Raw genomic sequence first — 19,655 nt, forward strand, 5'->3', positions numbered from 1 at the left:
CTGCCTGTTCCATGCCCCCCTCTGTCTCTGGTGAATCCTCTCACTGGCCTGTACGCCAGTTCTTCTATGCATCTTCAAAGATCCTTTTTTTTTTTTGGCTTGTTTGACTTGTTTTTGTCCTTTAATACAGAGAATTGCTGTGGTGGGTTTTTGATGTATTTTGCTTTTTTGACATTCTCTTAAAACTACCTATTAAAAACCAGTTTTAGCTCTTGAATAGATTATTGAAATCTTTACTTCTCAAACTGTCCTCAGCAGCAGCTCAGCTTATATTTTTTGTGGTGCTTAGTTCTCTGCCTGGAATTAAATCCCTTCTCACTTACAAAATGACTACTGGAGTGACAATTTTCTTTCAGCTCCCTTCTTCAAGGCAGAGTTACTTATTCACCTGACACATGTTCATTGAGCACCTGTTATTTGGCAAGTACTGTTGTGGGCATTAGGAGTAAATCACTAAACTGGACAGACAATGTCTCTGCTCTCTGAGGTGCTTACATACTTATGAGGCAACACAGAATAGTTTAAACAAGTTAGTACAAGGTTTAAAAGTGAAAATAAGAGTAATGAAATTCATGTCTAGTTTGGGTTTTAAGAATCTTTCTGAGGATGTCTATCTGTTACACTATTTCATTTTATGTCCTTGCATTTACACCTGACTTAACACTGCGTTTTTATCGCTGTTCTGGTCTCTTCAGTGATGATTGACTAATAAGTTATGTGGCTGCTGCTCCCCTTTCCTTATCAGATGACCTGAAACTCCTGCAGGTCATCTCTGCAGCCAAAAGAGATGCAGTCCTTACCTATAGAATTCACAGACATGATAAAACTTGCTCTGGTAAGTGTCTTGTGCCTCTGAACAGAGCAGGGTGTTTCCTGTGGAAGGCAACTCAACTGCTGGGCAGTTTCCTTCAGCTGGTTTGGCTTAATTGCTCCTGATCTGTACCCACAAAGGCTGACTCACCAATAAAGCTGTTTTAGACAGACTCTAATATCAGTACCTGCCAAAACCAGACTCTGGTATGTTTAATTTATGAGAAGTATGTCAGATGCAGTAGACTGCGCCTTCAACCTGAGCTGTTTCTCCTTAAGGTAATCATGTCTGTTGGGAAGCCTAATTAAAGTCAAGAGGCAGCCCCACATACCTGCATGAGGGGAGTTTGTTCTAGAGATGGAATGATTTACCAGCATCAAGTTAGCCTACCGGGAGCCCAGCACAGCCTTCCTTCCCATTTCTAGGATTTGATTGTTCATGCATATAAGAACTTGGGTAGACCAGAGGTGTGAGGGTGGAGGTGGTGATGAGAGGATTCACCAGAGACAGTGGGGAGCAGAACAGGCAGATCTACTGAAATAGACTGCTGAGGGGAGAGAGGTCTGCTGTGCCATGTGGGTCAGCTCCCTGACTCATGCTATAGTGGCTGCGGATAGCTTCATAGTACTGAGATTTAACCCCTTGTGCCACCAGGGAGACCCCAGTGAGACTTTTTTTTTTTTTTCCAAGATTTTATGCATATAAGAGCTGAGGTGTAGGGCAGAGGTGCAGAGGAGGTGAGAGGATTCACTAGAGACAGCAGGGAGCAGAACAGGCAGATCTATTGAAATACAAAGCTCAGGTGATCAGCAGGTAAGACAGGAGAGGTCTGCTGTGCCATATGGGTCACATTACCCATATGTGGGGGATGGGCTGGTGATAGCTTGATAGTGTTGTCTTCAACCCTTGCATCACCTAGGAGACCCCTTAAAACATTCTTCAAATGGCCACTCTGATTACAAATCCCAGGTCTTGGGGTCCTTTACTTTTTCAAGTTAATATGCTTATTGGCCTTGTGTCTATCCTACAATTCAGGACTTGAGGGTGAGGTTGGGGACAAGTTTGCAGACACATTGTCTTCTACAGCTGTGCTGGGGTCAGGGGGCTACCTACTTTGTTCAAGCTGTATGGCAGTGGTATCAGATACAGTGCTACAATGTTATCATTAGAAAGGGTGCTAGAGCTCTTCTAGAGTTATGACAACAAAAGGTGTGGAAATACTAGGACATCTCAGAGGTCAAGCTTGGAAGTCTCAGGAATGGAGGCCTAGAGGATAGTCAGCCTGGCATACAAAACTGAAGCTAATTTTCAGAAGCCCTCTCACATTAGGTTATCAAACCATCTTTTATGCTTCGAAGGCTAAGTAAGACAGGTTTAAGAAAGATCACCACTGGATCTCAAAGCCTATTTCCCAAACCTGAAATGGAAGAAGACCACGGCAAAGGCTTGCCTCTCTGCAAGGTGAGATTTTATTTTGTTTAAAAATCACACTTCAGGGCCTCCCTGGTGGCATTGGGTTTAACTCTCAGCACTATTACACAGTGCCCTGAGTTTCATGGCGCAGCAGAATTCTGGCCCGTTGCCCCCCTCAGCAGTGTATTTCAGTAGATACATCTGTTCTGCTCTTTGGTGACTCTACCCCCACCTAGGACTTACATCTCAATTCTTAGGTAAATAAGTAAGCAAATAAACTTAAAAAAAAAAAATCACACTTACAAAAGCAAAGGATCTGAAGGCAAGGCAAGAAAAAGGTAAATGAAGTCGGTAAGAGCATTGTGCCCCCATATTGGAAGTCATACCACTATGTTCGTAAAACACAAGACTCCTAGAGGGTGCTATGATTGTGGCTACTGGGCAGGCCCAATTCTCATGTGGGGCTTCTGGGAACTAGTATTCCAACTTCTGTGGTCAAGCAAGACCTGTTTCTGCCATCCTTACACATCTGTGTTTACACGGTATCATAGTTTGGTCCAGAGGAGGTGACCAGCTTGCAGTTACAGTTATCTCTAGTGAAGTTTACAGGGTGGCATTGCCCCAAGAAAGATACAGTAAGTGCCTGAGGGATTAAAAAAACTTGGCCCAGAAAATGACGCAATGATTAGTCACTAAGGAAACAGGGTGGTGGAGAGCAGGTGGGGTCATTCCAGGCAGAAGAAACCTCTTCTACAAAGTTTGGAAGCATGAGCACTGTTGGACAACTGTAAACTGGAGGGGGAAGTAATGGGATCTGAGAATTTAGAAGTGGGAGGAAAGCAGATCATGAAGAGGATTGAATGCCATCACCCAAGAATTTGGACCTTTTTGAGTCATCTGAATGACCCTCTATGTTCTGCTTTGGTCCTTTCTAATCTGGGTCATTTCTAATCTGGGTTTTGTGTGGCTAGCACTTTTTAAGAAATTAGTTGCCCTCATATTTTTAAATTGGGAGATTTCACATTTAAATAACATGATTATTGGTTTCTCTTGACAAGTTGAGGCCCTGCTGCAACAGCAAAGGAAAGGAACTGAGTAACTGCTGCCAATTAGGACAATGTGGTTTATCACATTCCTTCCACCGCTCCTTCAAACTGAGGCCAATGAGCCCTCCCTGGTGGCACAACAGGTTAAAGCTCCGCACTATGAAACTAGCAGCAAACTGAGGCCAATATGTATAAGCTGCCATTTATCGCGGTGTTTTTGTCTTCATTTCCTTATAGTGAACTTTTTGTGGCCTTGGAGGCATCTGAGTCACCCATCTTTGTACTAATCTTCCTGCTATCTAAAGGGTGATAGAATGAAATCAAGATTTTAGGAAGATTAATTAGTGCAAATCAGGTTGAAATGAGGCAGAAGGAAGACATGAATTGGAAACCTGGAAGGAACATTTGAAAAAAGTCGGACAGTAATAAAATAATTGGATGAAAAATAAGGAAAATGCAAGCTACTTACATTTTCTTGAATTTCCTGCTTGAATGACCAAGATGATCTATCTCTGTTTCAGTCACAAGTGTACACAAGAAAGTGAAAGAAGGGAAACTCGTGGTAGTGGTCAATGCCTCGTTACCTCTGATATTTTGAGGGCAATAGTTGTGAGGTAGTGAATCCCATAATCCTCCAGTATTCTGCTGGCACGTACATTTGGTATATTCTACAGGAGTTTCTAGTTGAATTGAAACTGATCTCATTTGGGATATATATCCAATGAGGTGAAGAAAAAAGGGGGACAACTCAGGAAGTTGTGAAATCTTAGGAATTCTCTCCAGAAGGGGTAGTTAACCTGTTTGGGAGGAAAACCTATGCGAAAAGTCCTGAAGTAGAGTAGGATTTTACGTTTTGAAAAATGGACATAGGATGGAAATGGTGTCATTGAAGGGGAAAGAGACTGAAAGACAACTTACACTGGAACTGCAAGTTCTTGTTTGGGGCATTAGGCAGGGGTGGTTGGACAATGAGTCTGGGCTACGTTGGAAGACTATTTCTCTGGACTTTTTGAGTACACACCACTTAAAAGGAAAGTACATTTTCAGTCCAAATGTGTCATAGGTACAATTACAGTAATGGTATTCCCCTTATAAACACTTATACAAAAAGTAGACATTTTTAAAAAGTAAATAAAAGTAGAAATATCTAGTGTTTTCTTTCCACACCCCCCAACATATAACACACACACTAGGGTTCCCATACACACCATTTCAAGGCCCCGCTGTAGTCAAAAGGAGCGATGGGAGGCTTTGAAACAGGAGGGTCATGGTCTCCACTTTCCAGAACCCACAAACTAGGAAGAAATATCAAAACCTGGATGCTTCAGAGTGATTCCTCCATGCCAGTCACCCCCTCCGTGCTGTGCTTTACACATAACTCAGTTAATCTTCTAATCTTGGGTACTATTGTCTTTCTAATTTTAAAATGAGGAAAGGAGGGAAAACTTCCAGGACCATTTTGACACCACCCGGCGTGGGTCCACAATCCGTGTGCTTAATCACGACTAGGGTGCCCTGATTTTCTCTGGTTTGACCTTGGTCAAGTCCTCAACCAATCCGAGCTGTCGGGTGAGTGCTAGGCGCGGAACCACCGAGGGGCAGGAACTCCCTATCCCGCCAGTCAATGTAATTCACCCAGAGGCCAGCGGAGACGGCCTGCGCAGGCGCAGGTCGACCGAGTTGGTTTCTATGGTTTCCCGGGCGCGACGGCGGATGGAAAGTCGGCTGCCGGTGTCGCGCTGAAAGTGTCGTGCTGCGGGCGCCCTTTGCGGCAGACCTTCGCGTTGCGGAGATCTGCTGTCGTTGCGGCCAGAGAGGAGACAAGGGCAACCGGGGGAGAACGGTAGGGCCTGCGTTTATCCGCCGGAAAACCTAACTTTAGGAGCTTCCTTCCGCGATTCTCCTCGCACGGCCTCCTGCTTTGCTAAGTGTCCATTTCTGAGAGGCCCGAACTCGGGGCGCCCAGTCTGCTTCCCAGGCTCCTTCACCCACACCGCCAATGTCACTGAACCCATGGACCACACCTCGGTCGGTCTCTCTCCGGGTTAATTTAGCAACCTGCGGGCTCATCCTTTGGCCTTCGGCTTCTTAATTTGAAGGCCACGCTTTCCGTCCCTACTCCAAGGCTCTGAGTGACTTAGGCCCCAGCCAACCTCCGATGGCGCTTCCGGACAGGCACCGTGCACTCCAGCCACTTCTGGGCCTCCGTGTCCCCACTCATACCCAGCTTCTCCCGCTGCCACTCGCGCTGTCCCTTACCTGAATGGTCTACAGTCAGACCTGTTGGCAAACGCAACCCACCAGAAAGACGTCAAGTCTGCGCAGAGTCGGTGCTTTCTCCTTTGAGCTCTGAACCCTGCTGTCCACTGCTCTATCTGTCCACTGGGCTCCCCCTGCCCTCTGTGCCTACAGTCTACTGATTGCATTGCAGCTGCTGTTCTCCCTCCCCTCTCTCAACCCCCATCCCAGTAAGTGGACAGTACTAAGTAATGTTACTACTTAGTAAATGACTAAAAGAATGGGTAGAAAAATTTTAAAAAATTAAATCCATCTGTAAATTTACCATTCATACATAATTTTGGTTCATTTTCCCTTCCAGTTTTCTTTTACAGACTATTTTTGCTTGGCATAATTGTAGTCCCTTTTGTTCATTTAACATTAGAACAGGTTTCGTGTGTATTATTTTTTTCTCAGTGTCTTGTCATATTCTACTAAGTGGCAACTGGATTAAATTATCCATTTCAGTGTTGTTGCACATTTGTTTGAAACTAATTTTCCCAACCACTGCCAAGCCCCTACCTTGTCCCTGCCCTTATGACAGCCATTGTTCCATAGAGGAGAGAATCAATAATCCAGTACAGTGGTATTCAAAGTACTCCAGTGGGAAGTTGAGGATACTAACAAGGAGGAGGGACATGGTTGCAAGATTACTTCTCAGGAGCACTATCACCTACGTTGATATGGTGATGTTGAGCATATGAAACATAAGGAATGTTTTTATGTTTCTTTTAAGTGTTCTTTTCAGTTCTTCAGATCTCTGAAAGTTTTGGGATTATTGATTCAACACAAACACTGACTTTTGCTGATGAAGTACTCTGCTGAGGGCAGCAGTGGGCAGGTCAAGAGGGGTCTGCCTGCCATGTGGAACTCCTCCAGGGTGGGGATCGAACTCATGCTGAAGTGGCTTTAGCTTCTTTGTGCTGTGCTTTAAACCGCTACGCCACCAGGGAGGGCCCAAAACTATCACATTTTTCTTAGGAGTTCCTCACCTGTACATTTATTGGCAGGATTTCTTTTCTTCTCTTCCCTAGCAGTCATGCCGTTCTTTGATGTGCAGAAACGGCTGGGCCTTGACCTGGACCGCTGGATGACAGTGCAGAGTGCAGAGCAGCCTCACAAGATTCCATCTCGGTGCCATGCTTTTGAAAAAGAATGGATAGAATGTGCACATGGGATTGGTAGTATTCGAGCAGAGAAAGAGTGCAAGATAGAAATGGATGACTTCGTAGAATGTCTGCTTCGGCAGAAAACGGTGAGGAAATAGCGGAGACGGGAGGTGGTTTCTTTGGGACTGTTTTTAGGTGTTTTTAATGGCTGTTGGGCAATGGTTGCCCAGTATGAATTGGCAAAACATTGGTGGGGTGAAACAACTTCTATACTTCGGTTCCTTGTCAAGGAAGCTAAACATCTTCAGGTCTGAGATGAACTGCTGTTGCTCAGAATCCTCCCTCATCTTCTCACACATTTTCCTTAGCATTGTACTCTGCTGTAGCCATCTACTTTGAAATTACATGTTTGTGTAGTTCTGTCTTTACAGTAGGATGTGACATAATATCAACCAGTCTTGGATATTTGTCCTTGAATATCATTGGGTGAAAGTTTTACAGATTTGTTGAATCCTCATTAGAAAAGAAGTAAAACCCTGGGCCCTCCCTGGTTGCACAGCAGATTAGGATGTAGCACCGCAAGCTGCCCACAGCCGCTTCAGTGCAAGTTCAGTCCCCGGCCCGGAGGTGACCCACATGGCCGGCAGACTATCCTCTCACCCCCTGATCCCCTCAGCAGTATACATTGTTGATCTGCCTGTTCTGCTCCCCACTCTGTCTCAGGTGAAGCCTCTCACTGCCCCTGCACCTCTGGCCTGTACCCCAGTTCTGTATGCATAAGTAAATCTTTAAAAAAAAGAAAAGAGGTAAAAGCCAGCATATCTGTTACATTGAACACTCTGGATTTATTTCTAGTCTGGGGTAGATGGAAGTATTAATGAGGTGGCTTAGTTGAGCCTAATCGTAACAGCATGACATATACTTCCTCCAGCTGAAAAAAATTACATAACAGAGAGGCTCTTTTCTTTCTTAGAGAAGAAATCACTGGATGTGAGCCGTTGTTTTGCCAGTTTCAATGGGATATAACAATATTTTTATTATTTACAATTCTTTGCCATTCAGGGAGAAAGTTTACTTAAGCTATCAGTTATCTATATTAAAGCTTTTTTATTTTTTATCTTTTTTTTTTAATGCTTACAGAACTGGGGTACAGGCAGAGTTGTGGTGGGTGACAGGATTCACCAGAGGCAGAACGGGGAGCAGAACAGGCAGAGCCACTGAAATACCTTGCTGAGGAAAGCAGTGGGCAAGGCAGGAGACATTTGCCATGCCATGTGGATCAGCTCTCTGGCCAGGGATTGAACTTGTCCTGCAGTAGCTGCCCATAGCTTCATAGTGATGACATTTAACCCCTTGTGCCAGCTGGGAGGCACCTCTTGACTTTTTTTTTTTTAAGATTGATTTATTTATTCATACGGAACTGGGGTACAGGCCAGAGATGCGGAGGGTGAGAGGATTCACCAGAGACAGAGCGGGGTACAGAACAGGCAGATCGACGAAGTACACTGCTGAGGGGAGCAGTGGGCAGGTCAGGAGAGGTCTGACTCGCCATGTGGATCTCCTCGGGGCAGGCGGGAATCGAACTCATGCGGAAGTGGCTTAAGCTTCTTTGTGTTGTGCTTTAACCCAAGCTTCTTTGTGTTGTGCTTTAACCTGCTGCACCACCAGGGAGGGCCCACCCCTTGACTTCTTGATAGAGAAATGTTAACTCTCAGGGCCCTCCCTGAGCCTCAGCCACTGCAACACAAGTTCAGTCCCTAGGCAGGGAGGTGACTCATGGTGCAGCAGACCTCTCCTGTCCTGCCTGCTGCTCCCCTCAGCAGTGTATTTCAGTCAGTCTGCCTGTTCTGCTCCCCACTCTGTCTCTGGTGTAGCTTCTCACCCCTCCAACCTCCCCCCCCCACACCTCTGGTCTGTACCCCAGTTCTTGTGTGCATAAATAAATCTTTTAACAGAATGCAGTCTCTTAAAAATGAATACTATTTATGTCAGAATTTAGGATACCTGCAGTTTCTTCTACTGAAGTTATATCCTGACAAGTTCTTTAAGGTTAACAGGAAGTTTAACTGACTCATGAAAACTCACTTTTCCAAAAAATAGGTTTAGGATCACTTACTGCAGCAGGAATTATTGTAGGCACTAGAAAAACTGAAGTAAACAAAACAGCAAACAGTCTCTACACTTTTCAAGATTTTACGTTACACACATATGCCCCTTAGCAGTTTTTGATTGTTACAATTTTTGTAAATACCTAGATTCCTGTATAGAAAAAGAACATCCTAGTTTTCAAGGAGGTATGATTATAGATGCCAGGACATTATTTGTTAGAGCTCAAGTTGCTGTTCCTAGTTAGTTTTTAATCCAGCGCCTTAGACCGCTCGGCCATGCTACCACCTTCAGTGAGAGACACTTTAGAACTCTTTAGGATTAGGAGCTTCTGTCGTTTAAAAATAAATCAGTTTTCATCTCTTTCTCTAGCCCTCACTTTCTGGTGCATGTTTTTCCCCAATTTTAATACTCTTTTTCTTTGACAGATTCATCGCCTGAATACCATTAGGAGGCAGAGGGATAAGCTAATCAAGGAAGGGAAGTACACACCTCCACCCCACCACTCGGGCCAGGAAGAGCCTCGGCCCTAGCAGAGCAGCTGCAGTGGCTGGAGGTGGATTTTCATGTTCTCTTTTCTCCTCTGGAAAGTTTATTTACTGACAACCTCTTTGTGAAAATGTCTAAAAATAAAGGCTTGTTCCACCTTATTCTATTTTCTCTTGGATCATACTTTTTTATAATGAGATTGCAACCTATTTTTTAAGTTTGGAAAAATGCCTGTGCTTTAATAATTAGCATCCAGGGAATAATAAGCAGTATCTAGTGAACACTTAATGTGTTTGAGGAACTTTAAAGGAGTTAGTTCATTTAATAAGTTGCAGTGTTCTTAGTGTTTTCATTCTAATTTATTTTCTACAAAAAAAAACCCAGAGTTGACTGGAAGAGAGAGAGAGTAGATAAGAGTGGATGTGTTGACTGTAAGGCCAGGTTCAAATAACTTAATTTTGAAGAAGCAACACTATTGTTTCAATTTGCTATCTTCTTTCAGTGGTACATTGGTGCTTCCAGCTGACATGTTTAGTAACATGTTTTTGAAAGAAAAATCCAGATATACAAAGAAAGATGTGTACCTTAGAAAATGTGTTGAGGGCCCTCCCTGGTGGTGAATGGGTTAAAGCACAGCACTACAATAGCCAAGGCCACTTCAGGATGAGTTCAATCCCTAGCCAGGGAGGTGACCCACATGGTACAACAAACTTCTCCTGATCTGCCCACTGCTCCCCTCAGCAGTGTACCTGGTCAGTCTGCCTGTCTGCTTCCCCACTGTCTGGTGAATCCTCTCACCACCCTACACCTCTGGCCTATACCCCAGTTCTGTATGCATAAATAAATAACTCTTTTAAAAAAGAAAATGTGTTGAAAGGCCCTCCCTGATGGCACAACGGATTAAAGCACAGCACTATGAAGCTGTCTGTAGCCACTGCACAAGTTCAATGCTGGCCAGGAAAGTGACCCACATAACACAGCAGACCTCTCGTGTCTCGCCTGTTTCTTCTCTCAGCAGTGTATTTCAGTCAGTCTACCTGTTCTGCTCTCCATTCTGGTGAATCCTCTCACCTCTTGCCCAATTCTTGTATGCATAAATAAATAAATCTTAAAAAAAAAAGCAGTTTTAATAAAAGAAAAAAGTATGACGAGACTGTAACTGAACCTCATACCTGGCAGCATTTTTTCCCAGCTTTTTTATTGTGGTAGGATACATGAGATGTGAAATTTACCATCCTAACCATTTTCAAGTTTACAGTTCAGTGGCATTGAGTACATTCACATTGTTGTGCAACTATCACTAACACCCATCTGGAGATTGTTCAGGAGAATTCTTCTCATTTTGCAGAATTGAAATATTACACCCGTTAAATAATGATTCCCTATTTGCTGCCTCCCCACAGCTGCGGACAACCACTGTTGTCCTGTCTTTCTCTCTGTCTTTGACTCTCATGTCAGTGGGATCACATAGTATTTATCTCTTTGTGACCTCTTTATTTCACTTAGCATAATGGCCTGAAGGTTCATCAACATTGTAGCGTAGTGTCAGGATTTCTTTCCTTCTTAAGACTGAATAACATCCCATTGTGAGTATACATTTTGTTTATCCATTCATCTGTCAATGACACTTGGGTTGCTCTCATGCTTGAGCTGTTGTAAATAATGCTGCAGTGATTATGGGTTTGCAAAGAACCCTAACTGTTTCCTATGCCCAATATATACTAGAAATGCAATTACTGGATCATGAGGTAGTTCTGTTTTTATTTTTCTGAGGTACTACCATACTGTTTTCTAAAATTACTCTACCACTTTATATCCTACCAATTTCTCCATATCTGGATATAAGGGAGTTCTCTCTTTTTTTCTTTAAGATTTATTTATTTATGCATACAGAACCAGACTACAGGCCAGAGGTATAGGGGCAGTGGGAGGATTCACCAGAGATAGGAGCAGACAGGCAATCTGAGGAAGTACACTGCTGAGGGAGCAGTGGGCAGGTGAGGAGGTGATACCATGTGGGTCTCCTAGGCCTGGCTGAGAAGCTGTGGCCAGCTTTAGTGCTGTGAGTTGTACCATCAGGGAGGCCCTCATTGTAGTTTTGATTTGCATTTCCTTAATGATTAGAAATTTTGCATCTTTTCATGTGCTCATTGTCTATTTGTATATCTTTGGAGAGACCTATTCAAGTCCTATGCCCATTTTAAAATTTTATCTTTTTGATTTTTTGATTTTTAGGAGTTCTCTATATATTGGGATATTGATCCTTTTAAAGATATATGGTATATAAATTTTTATTCCCACCCTGTAGATTGCCTTTTACTCTCATAGTGTCTTCTGAGCACAAAATTTAAAATTTTTATTAAGTCTGATTTGCCTGTTTTTTTCTTTTCTTGCTTTTTATGTTGTAGCCAATAAATCATTATCAGATTTAATTGTTTGAAGTTTTTGCCTTATATTTTCCTCTTTAGGTCTTACATTGAGATCATGGGTTAAGTTGATTTTTTTATGTAGTACTAGGTAAGGGCCCATATTCATTCTTTGTATATGGGCATCAGATTTTCCAGCACCATTTGTTGAAAGACTAACATTTTAATCATTGAATTATCTTGAGCCCTTGTCAAAAAATCACTTAGCCACATGTGTAAGGGTTTATTTCTGAACTCTATTTTCTTGATCTATATCTGTCACACAGTACCATACTGGTTTGATTGCTATAGTTTTGTAGTAAGTTTTAAGTAAGGGTGAGCCCTGTAGCTTTTGTCTTCCTTTGCAGTATTATTTTGATTATTCAGGGTCCCTTGAGAATCTATATGAATTTCTGGATAGCTTTTTCTATCCTATTCTTGGGATCCTGAGAAGACTGCAGTGCATTTGTAATTGCTTTGGATAGTGTTGACATCTTCCATTTATAGCTTTTCCTTTGAGCAGTTTTTTGGTAGTTTTTATTGTATAAGTATTTTGCCTCATTTGCTAGTTTTTACTTGGAACGTGGTTTTGATGCTATTGTGAGTGGAATAATTTTTGCAGCTTTTTTCCTTTATTGCTCATTGCTTGTCTTGCAGTATTTTAAGTCATAAATGTCAGCTGAAGAACTTAAATATAAGACTCTCCATAAAAGGAAAATTCTGTTGTCTCCTAGTCTCAAAATTGTAAATGTGGGATTTGACATTTGATCAGGGTTCTGCTTATTTCTTATGTTACATGGCAAGTCTGTAAGCAGTATTTTCTTAAACTAATCACCAGTGTATTTGGAAGCAAGCTGGAGTCCTTTCAGCAAGATCCCATGATGTGGTCCTGTGTTGTTTTAATATGCAAGTTTTTCTGAAATTTTTAAGTCCAAAATGAATTCAGTGAATACATATTTTTGGAAAATCAGAGAGGCCAATTGGAAATGCCAGAGAGAAAAGCAGAATACTAATCAAGTCTCTTAAGTAGGTGCTTGCCCTTTTATTCAAAGCTATCTTTTATTCCTGAACTTTGGATTGTAGAATGAAAGGAAATCAAATCCTGTTAGATTGTATTTACCTAGTGGTAAAAAATGAGTGGTAGAGAACACTTAATTGTGTTTGTTGGAAAGCATTGCCTTGATGTCTTTATAGAATATCAAAAGGCTTCATTTACATCAGCTACCCATAAACAGCTCTGAGACAAGCAACCCTCTTTGTAAAATTTGGCCACTGTGCCTTAATTGCTTTTTTGAAAAAGTAGGACAGGAGTGCTATCAGCTGGCGAAAGCAAAGAGCCAGTTCCAAGACCCCTGTTCTTTAAGCAGCTGTAATAAGAACAAAGCAGCCAAGACTATATCTTTTTGAGCAACTAAGTTGGTAAGAATAGAACTAAGGTTGCAGGTAGGAGGAACAGAAAGCAGTGCGGGTCTTTCAGTTGATGATTAGAAAACTGACAAGGCAAGTAATAGCAAATTAACTTAAAACTGCCACTGATTGCCCTTACCCGTTCCTTCCTGTGCCCTGGTGAATGGGACTTGTAAGCCCTTTGCTTTTTGAACCTCACTGCCTCACTTCAGTATAGATGGTGTAATTTGTGCTTTGTCAACTATTAATATGTTTACATTTTTTCAGTTAATTTTTTCAGCTCTACCCAGAGGCAAGCAGTGTTTTGAGTGTCCTAGAGATATTCTATCCCTGTATATATATGTACATGTTTTCTTTCACATTTGAAGCAAGTGGTAGCAAATTGTGCACATAATTCCTGCATTTTACTTTCTTACTATATTTGCTTGTTTTTTAAAAAAGATTTATTTATTTATGCACACAAGAACTAGGATATAGGCCAGAGGTGCAAGAGGGTGAGAGGATCCACCAGAAACAGAATGGGGAACAGAACAGACAGCAGTCAAGAAAGGAGAGATCTGCTGTGCTATATGGGTCAGATCTGGGGTCAGAATTGAACTCCCACTGAAGCTACTGTAGTTGGGGGGGAGGGTTTGGGGGGTGTTATTTAACACTTGCTGCAGAATAGGTTCATAGTGTTGAAACTTGACCGCTTGTGCCTTTCTTACTGTATTTTCAAGAAAGTTCTAACTCAGGCACATGACCCAGTTGGAACTAATAAATGAGACTTGAATCCTGGAAAAGAAGATGGATGTGTTCCTCCCTGGTGGCACAACAGGTTAAAGCACAGCACTTTGAAAAGATCCAGCCACTGCAGTATTAGTTTGATTCCCAGCAGGAGAGGTGACCCACATGATGTGGCAGACCTCTCCTGACTTTGCCTGCCCACTGCTTCCCTCAGCAGTGTGTTTCAGTCGATCTGCCTGTTCTGCTCCCCACTCTGTCTTGTATGCTGTAAATAAATCTTTTTTTTTAATAATAGTTTATTTTTACATCATTTTGTACATTTTTCTTTTCATCTCATTTGTAATCCCCGTGGGTTTCCCATCACCGAGTCACCGTTGTGCCATCACCATAGTAAATAAACTTTTTTTTTAAAAAGAAGGTGGATGTTTCCTTTGGATTTAATGTTGAGGAGGTTTAAATTCTATAGATGTGTTAGACATTTTTTATTCATTCACCCAATAAATACTCAGTTAGCACCTACTTTACTACAAAGGAAATAAAGAGGTATACACAATAGATAAAGAGGAGCAGCAAAGTTGAGAGCTAAAGAAAACCTGCTTTCCAGTAACATGAGCTTGTGCTTCAAGTCTGCAGAAGGCTGGTCCTGCCCTTGGACTTGGAAATTATATAACCAGTGTCAGCTTTTTTGTCACTTGTAATGAAAAGAGGCCCAACTAGGTAGCAAGTACATTAAAGTTGTCTCATTTTATACTGTAGGAAGCAGACCTAGATGATGAAGTAACTTACTTTGTATCAAACTTCTGTCAGTACTAAAAAGGATTTGAATTCAGGGCTAGAGTTTAAGTATCTAGTGCCCTTGAAAGACCTTTGCTAACATGCTAACAAGAAAAAAAGGGCAAAACAATAATACTCTAGAGGGCTAACAAAAAGGTGGTACATGCAAGGAAGCTTTGAACACTCCAGAAAGTTTACTTATAAACTCCTTGTAGGTTAACAAGGCCCTCCTTGGTGGCACAACTGGTTAAAGTGCAACAATACAAAGCTAGCCACAGCCACTTCACAAGTTCGATTCCTGGCCAGTTTACTGGCCCACGTGGTGCAACAGATCTCTCCTGTCTCACCCGCTGCTCTCCTCAGCAGTGTACTTCGTCAGTCTGCTGTTCTGCTCCCTACGCTGCCTCTGGTGAATCCTCGCTGCCCCTGCACCTCTACCCAGGTCTTTAAGGGTAAGTACACAAATCTTTATAAAAAATACTCTAGGTAAACAGGGAACTAACTGATCAGCTTCCAGTCTGGGGCTAGGAGTGCTGGGGAAGTGGTGGCCCTTGCTGTGAGTATGTGTAAGCCTGCAGGATAGGGAGACGTTGCAGGCTGAGGGAAAATCAGCTGAGGCTAAGAGGACAGTATGCAACGAGGGGGATAGCTTGGAGTTTGAAAGAATATTAAACAGAAGAACAGATTGTTTGGCTCAACAATTCTGCCCTCACACTTGCTTCCTACCCTCAAATTTCCCTGACAAAGAGGCATGGAGGAGAGACTGATAAGCATAATGATGTAGTTGGGCACATTCTCTGTGGTGTCTACATTCTGGGTCCCTATCAGAGTTGACTGTAATGTGAGTCAAAATGTCTAGCGTGCCACTAGCCCCTTCCAGCTCAAATAAAAAGAACAGCATATAAGAAGGTTAGTTTAGTACTAATCACAGGTGAAGTCAATCTAATTAAAGTTGCAACTCAGCCCAACCCTACTTGAAGATAATTTGAATGTCTTCCAAATGGTTAGAGGAAAGGACTTCTACTTCCAGATAATAAAGACATACTTCTTTTTTTCCTGTTCTTTTATACAAAGTATCTGGAATACAAATGAAATTATGAAACATGCAAAGAAGAAAGTGTGACCCACAATCAAAGGTGAAAAAAATCAATTATTACAAGAACACATTATAGCAAGTGAAAGTGATGTCTGAAATAAATTCACTGAGTGGGCTTAACAGTAGAACAGTAGGGTAGACCCTGTAAAAGAAGAATAACTGTGAAGACAACAATAAAGATGATCAAAAGTAAAGAAGAAAGAAGGGGGAAAAGAAGCATATCAGACCCACAAATAATATAAAGCAGTCTGCGTATAGTCAGAGCCTCGAAAGGAGAGAGGAACTACAGCAGATGATGTGAATAACAATCTGAAAATGCAGTTCCATTCACTATGGCATCAAAAAGAATGAAATACTTTGGAAAAAAACATAACAAAAGTGTAAAAATTATATTCTTCAAATTACATAACACTGGTGAGAGAAATTCACGGAAAACTGGAAATCTGTTCATGATCAGCTGTCAGGAGAGGTCTGCTGTGCCCTGTGGGTCACCTCCCTGGCCAGGGATTGAACTCGTGCTGCAGTGGCTGCAGAGAGCTTTATAGTGCTGTGCTTTAACCCATTGCAGCACCAGGGAGGACCCAGGTTTGAATTAATATATAAAGCTATCTGGAGGCAATCCGTTTTTCCTAACCACTGTCTACTATTTCCTTCAGATAATACTCAGAAATTTCTAAATCTTTCTTGGACTAAAAATAAACAAGAAGGCCCCCCTGGTGGCACAGGAGTTGGGGCACAGTGCTGTCAAACTATTACGAGCTACTGCATTAGTTCCTTTCCCATCCAGGGCGGTGACCCACATGGTGCAGCAAACCTCTCCTGTCCCACCTGTTGCTCCCCTCAACAGTGTATTTCCATAGATCTGCCTGATCTGCTCCCCACTCTGTTTCCAGTGAGTCCTCTCACCACCCCCACCTCTGGCCTACACCCCAGTTCTTGTCTGCATCAATAAATAAATCTTTAAAAAAAGAATAAAAACAAACAAGAAAACTCCTGACTCCTCATCTGACTCATCATCCTGATTCATCTCTTCGGTTTTTAGCCTATCTTTTCTCCTTTCTTTCATTGCCAAACTTCTCTCTCTCCAACTCATTCCAGCCTCTCTTGTACCCCTCCAAGTCCTCTGAAACTGCCCTTGCCTAGCCCCCAATAGCAATCAGTTCTGCATCACTAGTGCAGACTCTCTCGGTCTCAGGGTCCCAGTCTGCCAAAGCTGGACTGGAGAGAGAGTGCTGGCTTCCGTGTGCAGTCGAAGGGAAGTAGTCATACCACCTCCCCTATAATTGGAAACAGGACAACGATAAGGAACATCTGCTCCACACTTCACATCACAAAGGACCTTAACATGTTCCCTGCCCAGAGCCCTTTACTGGTTTCCCAGTCACACTTCAAGTAATCCCCAAACTGCTCTGTACAATGTCTCCCAGGGTCTAACTCCAACTCTTCTCTCCATCCAGCCTCATCTGCCACGCTACCCACCTACCCCAACCCCTGTCTGTCACTACTGGCTTACCCCAACACACAAACTTGTTCTTGCTAAGCCTGCTCCACTTCTGCAGTTTCCTTTGCCTGAAATGTTTTATTCTACATCATTCAATTCAGAAGTTACCAGTCACATCCAGCTGCTACTGAGTACCTGAACTATGTCTACTCCAAATTAAGATGTGCAACAAGGGTAAAATGCACATGGGATTTTGATGACTAAATCACAAAAAAAATTGAACAATTCATGATACTTAGTACTGATTGTATTTTGAAAGGATAACATTTTAGGTATGTTAGATATGTAGCATTGTTGTGAGGGCTGAAAATACACTGCATTGTATAATTGAAATTTACTAGTAGAATATTAATGTTTTTTCTCATTTACATGCACATGCAGGAAATATGTGAGGTGATGGGTTTAACTAACTCGATGGGAAGAATCCTTTCAAAATGCATAATTTATCAAATCATTATCATGAAGCATGCTTTAAATAGCTTATAATTCAACTTTTCGATTATCTCTCAATGAAATTATGAAATTGAAAAAAGAAAATACCAAGGGCCCTCCCTGGTGGTGCAGGGGGTTAAAGCGCAGCGCTATGAAACTATCCGCAGCACTGCAGCATGAGCTTGATCCTGAGCCAGGGAGCAGACCCACATGGCGTGGCAGACCTCTCCTGTCTCACCCGCTGCTCCCCTCAGCAGTATATTTTCCTCAATCTGCCTGTTCTGTTCCCCACTCTGCGGTGCATTGTCTCATCCCCCTTCCCCCACTGCATCTCTGGCTTACACCCTAGGCTCTCTTATGCATAAATATGATACAATACATCTTTAAAACATACACACACACCCCAAAACTCCAACCTTTTCCTATGACTTCACATAGAATCGAGGCAAGAATCTGAAAGCCAGCATTCTCTGCACTATCTCCCAATTGTTTCTGCCTCATTTTGCACAACTTGCCCCTAGTGTTCCTCATGCTAATTACTCTGAACTTAGTTCAATTTCTTGAGCATCCTGTACTCTTGATTTCATTTTGTACATACTGATCTCTGTTGGTAAGTCTTTCTCTGCTGTCCTCACTTCACTGACTTATTCTTCCAAATCCGCCTTCATTAGGAAGCACCTACTGGCAGCCCACAGTGAGCCAGGTCCTGGAGGGTAGCATCAGTGAGCAGCCTGGAGAGGGTTTTCTGGGAACATCCTGGTGGGGGAGACAGAAAAGAAACAAGTAAACCCTCCCTTGTGGAGCAAGGGGTTCTCTGCAGCCATTGCAGCATCAAGTCAATTCCTGGCCAGGGAGGTGACCCACATGGAGCAGTAGACCTCTCTTGTCCCACCCTCTGCTCCCCTCAGCAGTGCATTTCTTTTTTCTTTTTAAAAAATATATATTTATTTATGCATACAGAACTGGGGTAGAAGCCAGAGGTGCAGGGGCGGTGAGAGGATTCACCAGAGACAGAGTGGGGAGCAGAACAGGCTGACCGATGAAGTACACTCAGCAGTATATTTCACTACATCTGTCTATTCTGCTCCCCACTCTGTCTCTGGTGAATCCTCTCATGCCCCTGCCCCTCTGGCCTGTACCCCGGTTCTTGTGTGTGTAAATAATTAAATCTTTAAAAAAAAAAACAAAAAGGAGAAAGAAACAAATGAACCAATAAGCAAGGTGGTGAGAAAGTAATAAATGTTATGAGGAAAATAAAACAAGGTTTAAAGGAGGTGGCCACTTTCCATCATGGTCACAAGATACTTCTTTGGGAAAGTGAGTTTTAAGCTAACTCCTATATGATGAAATAGGCACCAATTATACAAAGATTCTAGGGAAAGGAATTCTAGGTTGTCACACCAACTTTGCAAAGCCCCAAGATGGAATGATTTTAGCCTGTTAGAAGAATAAAAAGACATTCTGATTTGTTGGTATTCAGTGAGTAAGGGGTTTTGAGATTAGGTCTAAGCAAGGACCAGCCCCTGTTGGGCATTATAAAGAATCTTCATTCCTTTTTAATTTACACACTGGAAATTTTGTGTCAGGCAAAATGACATGATTTATGCTATAAAAGATTTACTCTTGGCTGCTTGATAGACTGAAATGGAGTGTGAGTAAGAGCAGAAATAGGAGGAAATTCAGATAGGCTCTGGACTGAGGTGATAATAGAAAAGTGAAAGAGGTGCATGAATTAGGGGGTCTATCGTGGTGGGAATTTGTTAGACCTTGAGGATAGAGATGAGGGGAAAAAAGAAACATCAAAAAGAGTAACTACCACATCTTTGACTTGAGTAAATGGGCAGGTCATGGACTCGTTAAAGAGAGACTTTTTTTTAAAGATTTATTTATTTATTCATACAGAACTGGGGTATAGGCCAGAGGTGCAGGGCGGCGAGAGGATTCACCACAGACAGAGCAGGGAGCAGGACAGGCAGATTGGCAAAGTACACTGCTGAGGGGAGCAGCGGGCGGGTCAAGAGAGGTCTGCCGCGCCATGTGGGTCACCTCCGTGGCAGGGATTG

At 42.5% G+C, this 19,655-nt stretch overlaps 1 protein-coding gene across 1 annotated transcript; it reads left to right on the top strand.

Moving 5' to 3' along the window:
- Positions 1–5,010: 5,010 nt before the first annotated feature.
- Positions 5,011–9,412, top strand: NDUFS5 (NADH dehydrogenase (ubiquinone) Fe-S protein 5, 15kDa (NADH-coenzyme Q reductase)). Its single transcript, XM_004678828.2, has 3 exons — positions 5,011–5,113; positions 6,582–6,802; positions 9,191–9,412. Exons 2-3 carry the CDS (start codon positions 6,587–6,589, stop codon positions 9,293–9,295), a joined length of 321 nt encoding a protein of 106 aa, XP_004678885.1. The 5' UTR covers positions 5,011–5,113; positions 6,582–6,586; the 3' UTR covers positions 9,296–9,412.
- The last annotated feature ends 10,243 nt before the right edge of the window (positions 9,413–19,655 follow it).

The sequence above is a fragment of the Condylura cristata genome, unplaced genomic scaffold (assembly GCF_000260355.1).
Source record: "Condylura cristata isolate star-nosed mole 26May11 unplaced genomic scaffold, ConCri1.0 scaffold00008, whole genome shotgun sequence".
Lineage (NCBI taxonomy): Eukaryota > Metazoa > Chordata > Mammalia > Eulipotyphla > Talpidae > Condylura > Condylura cristata.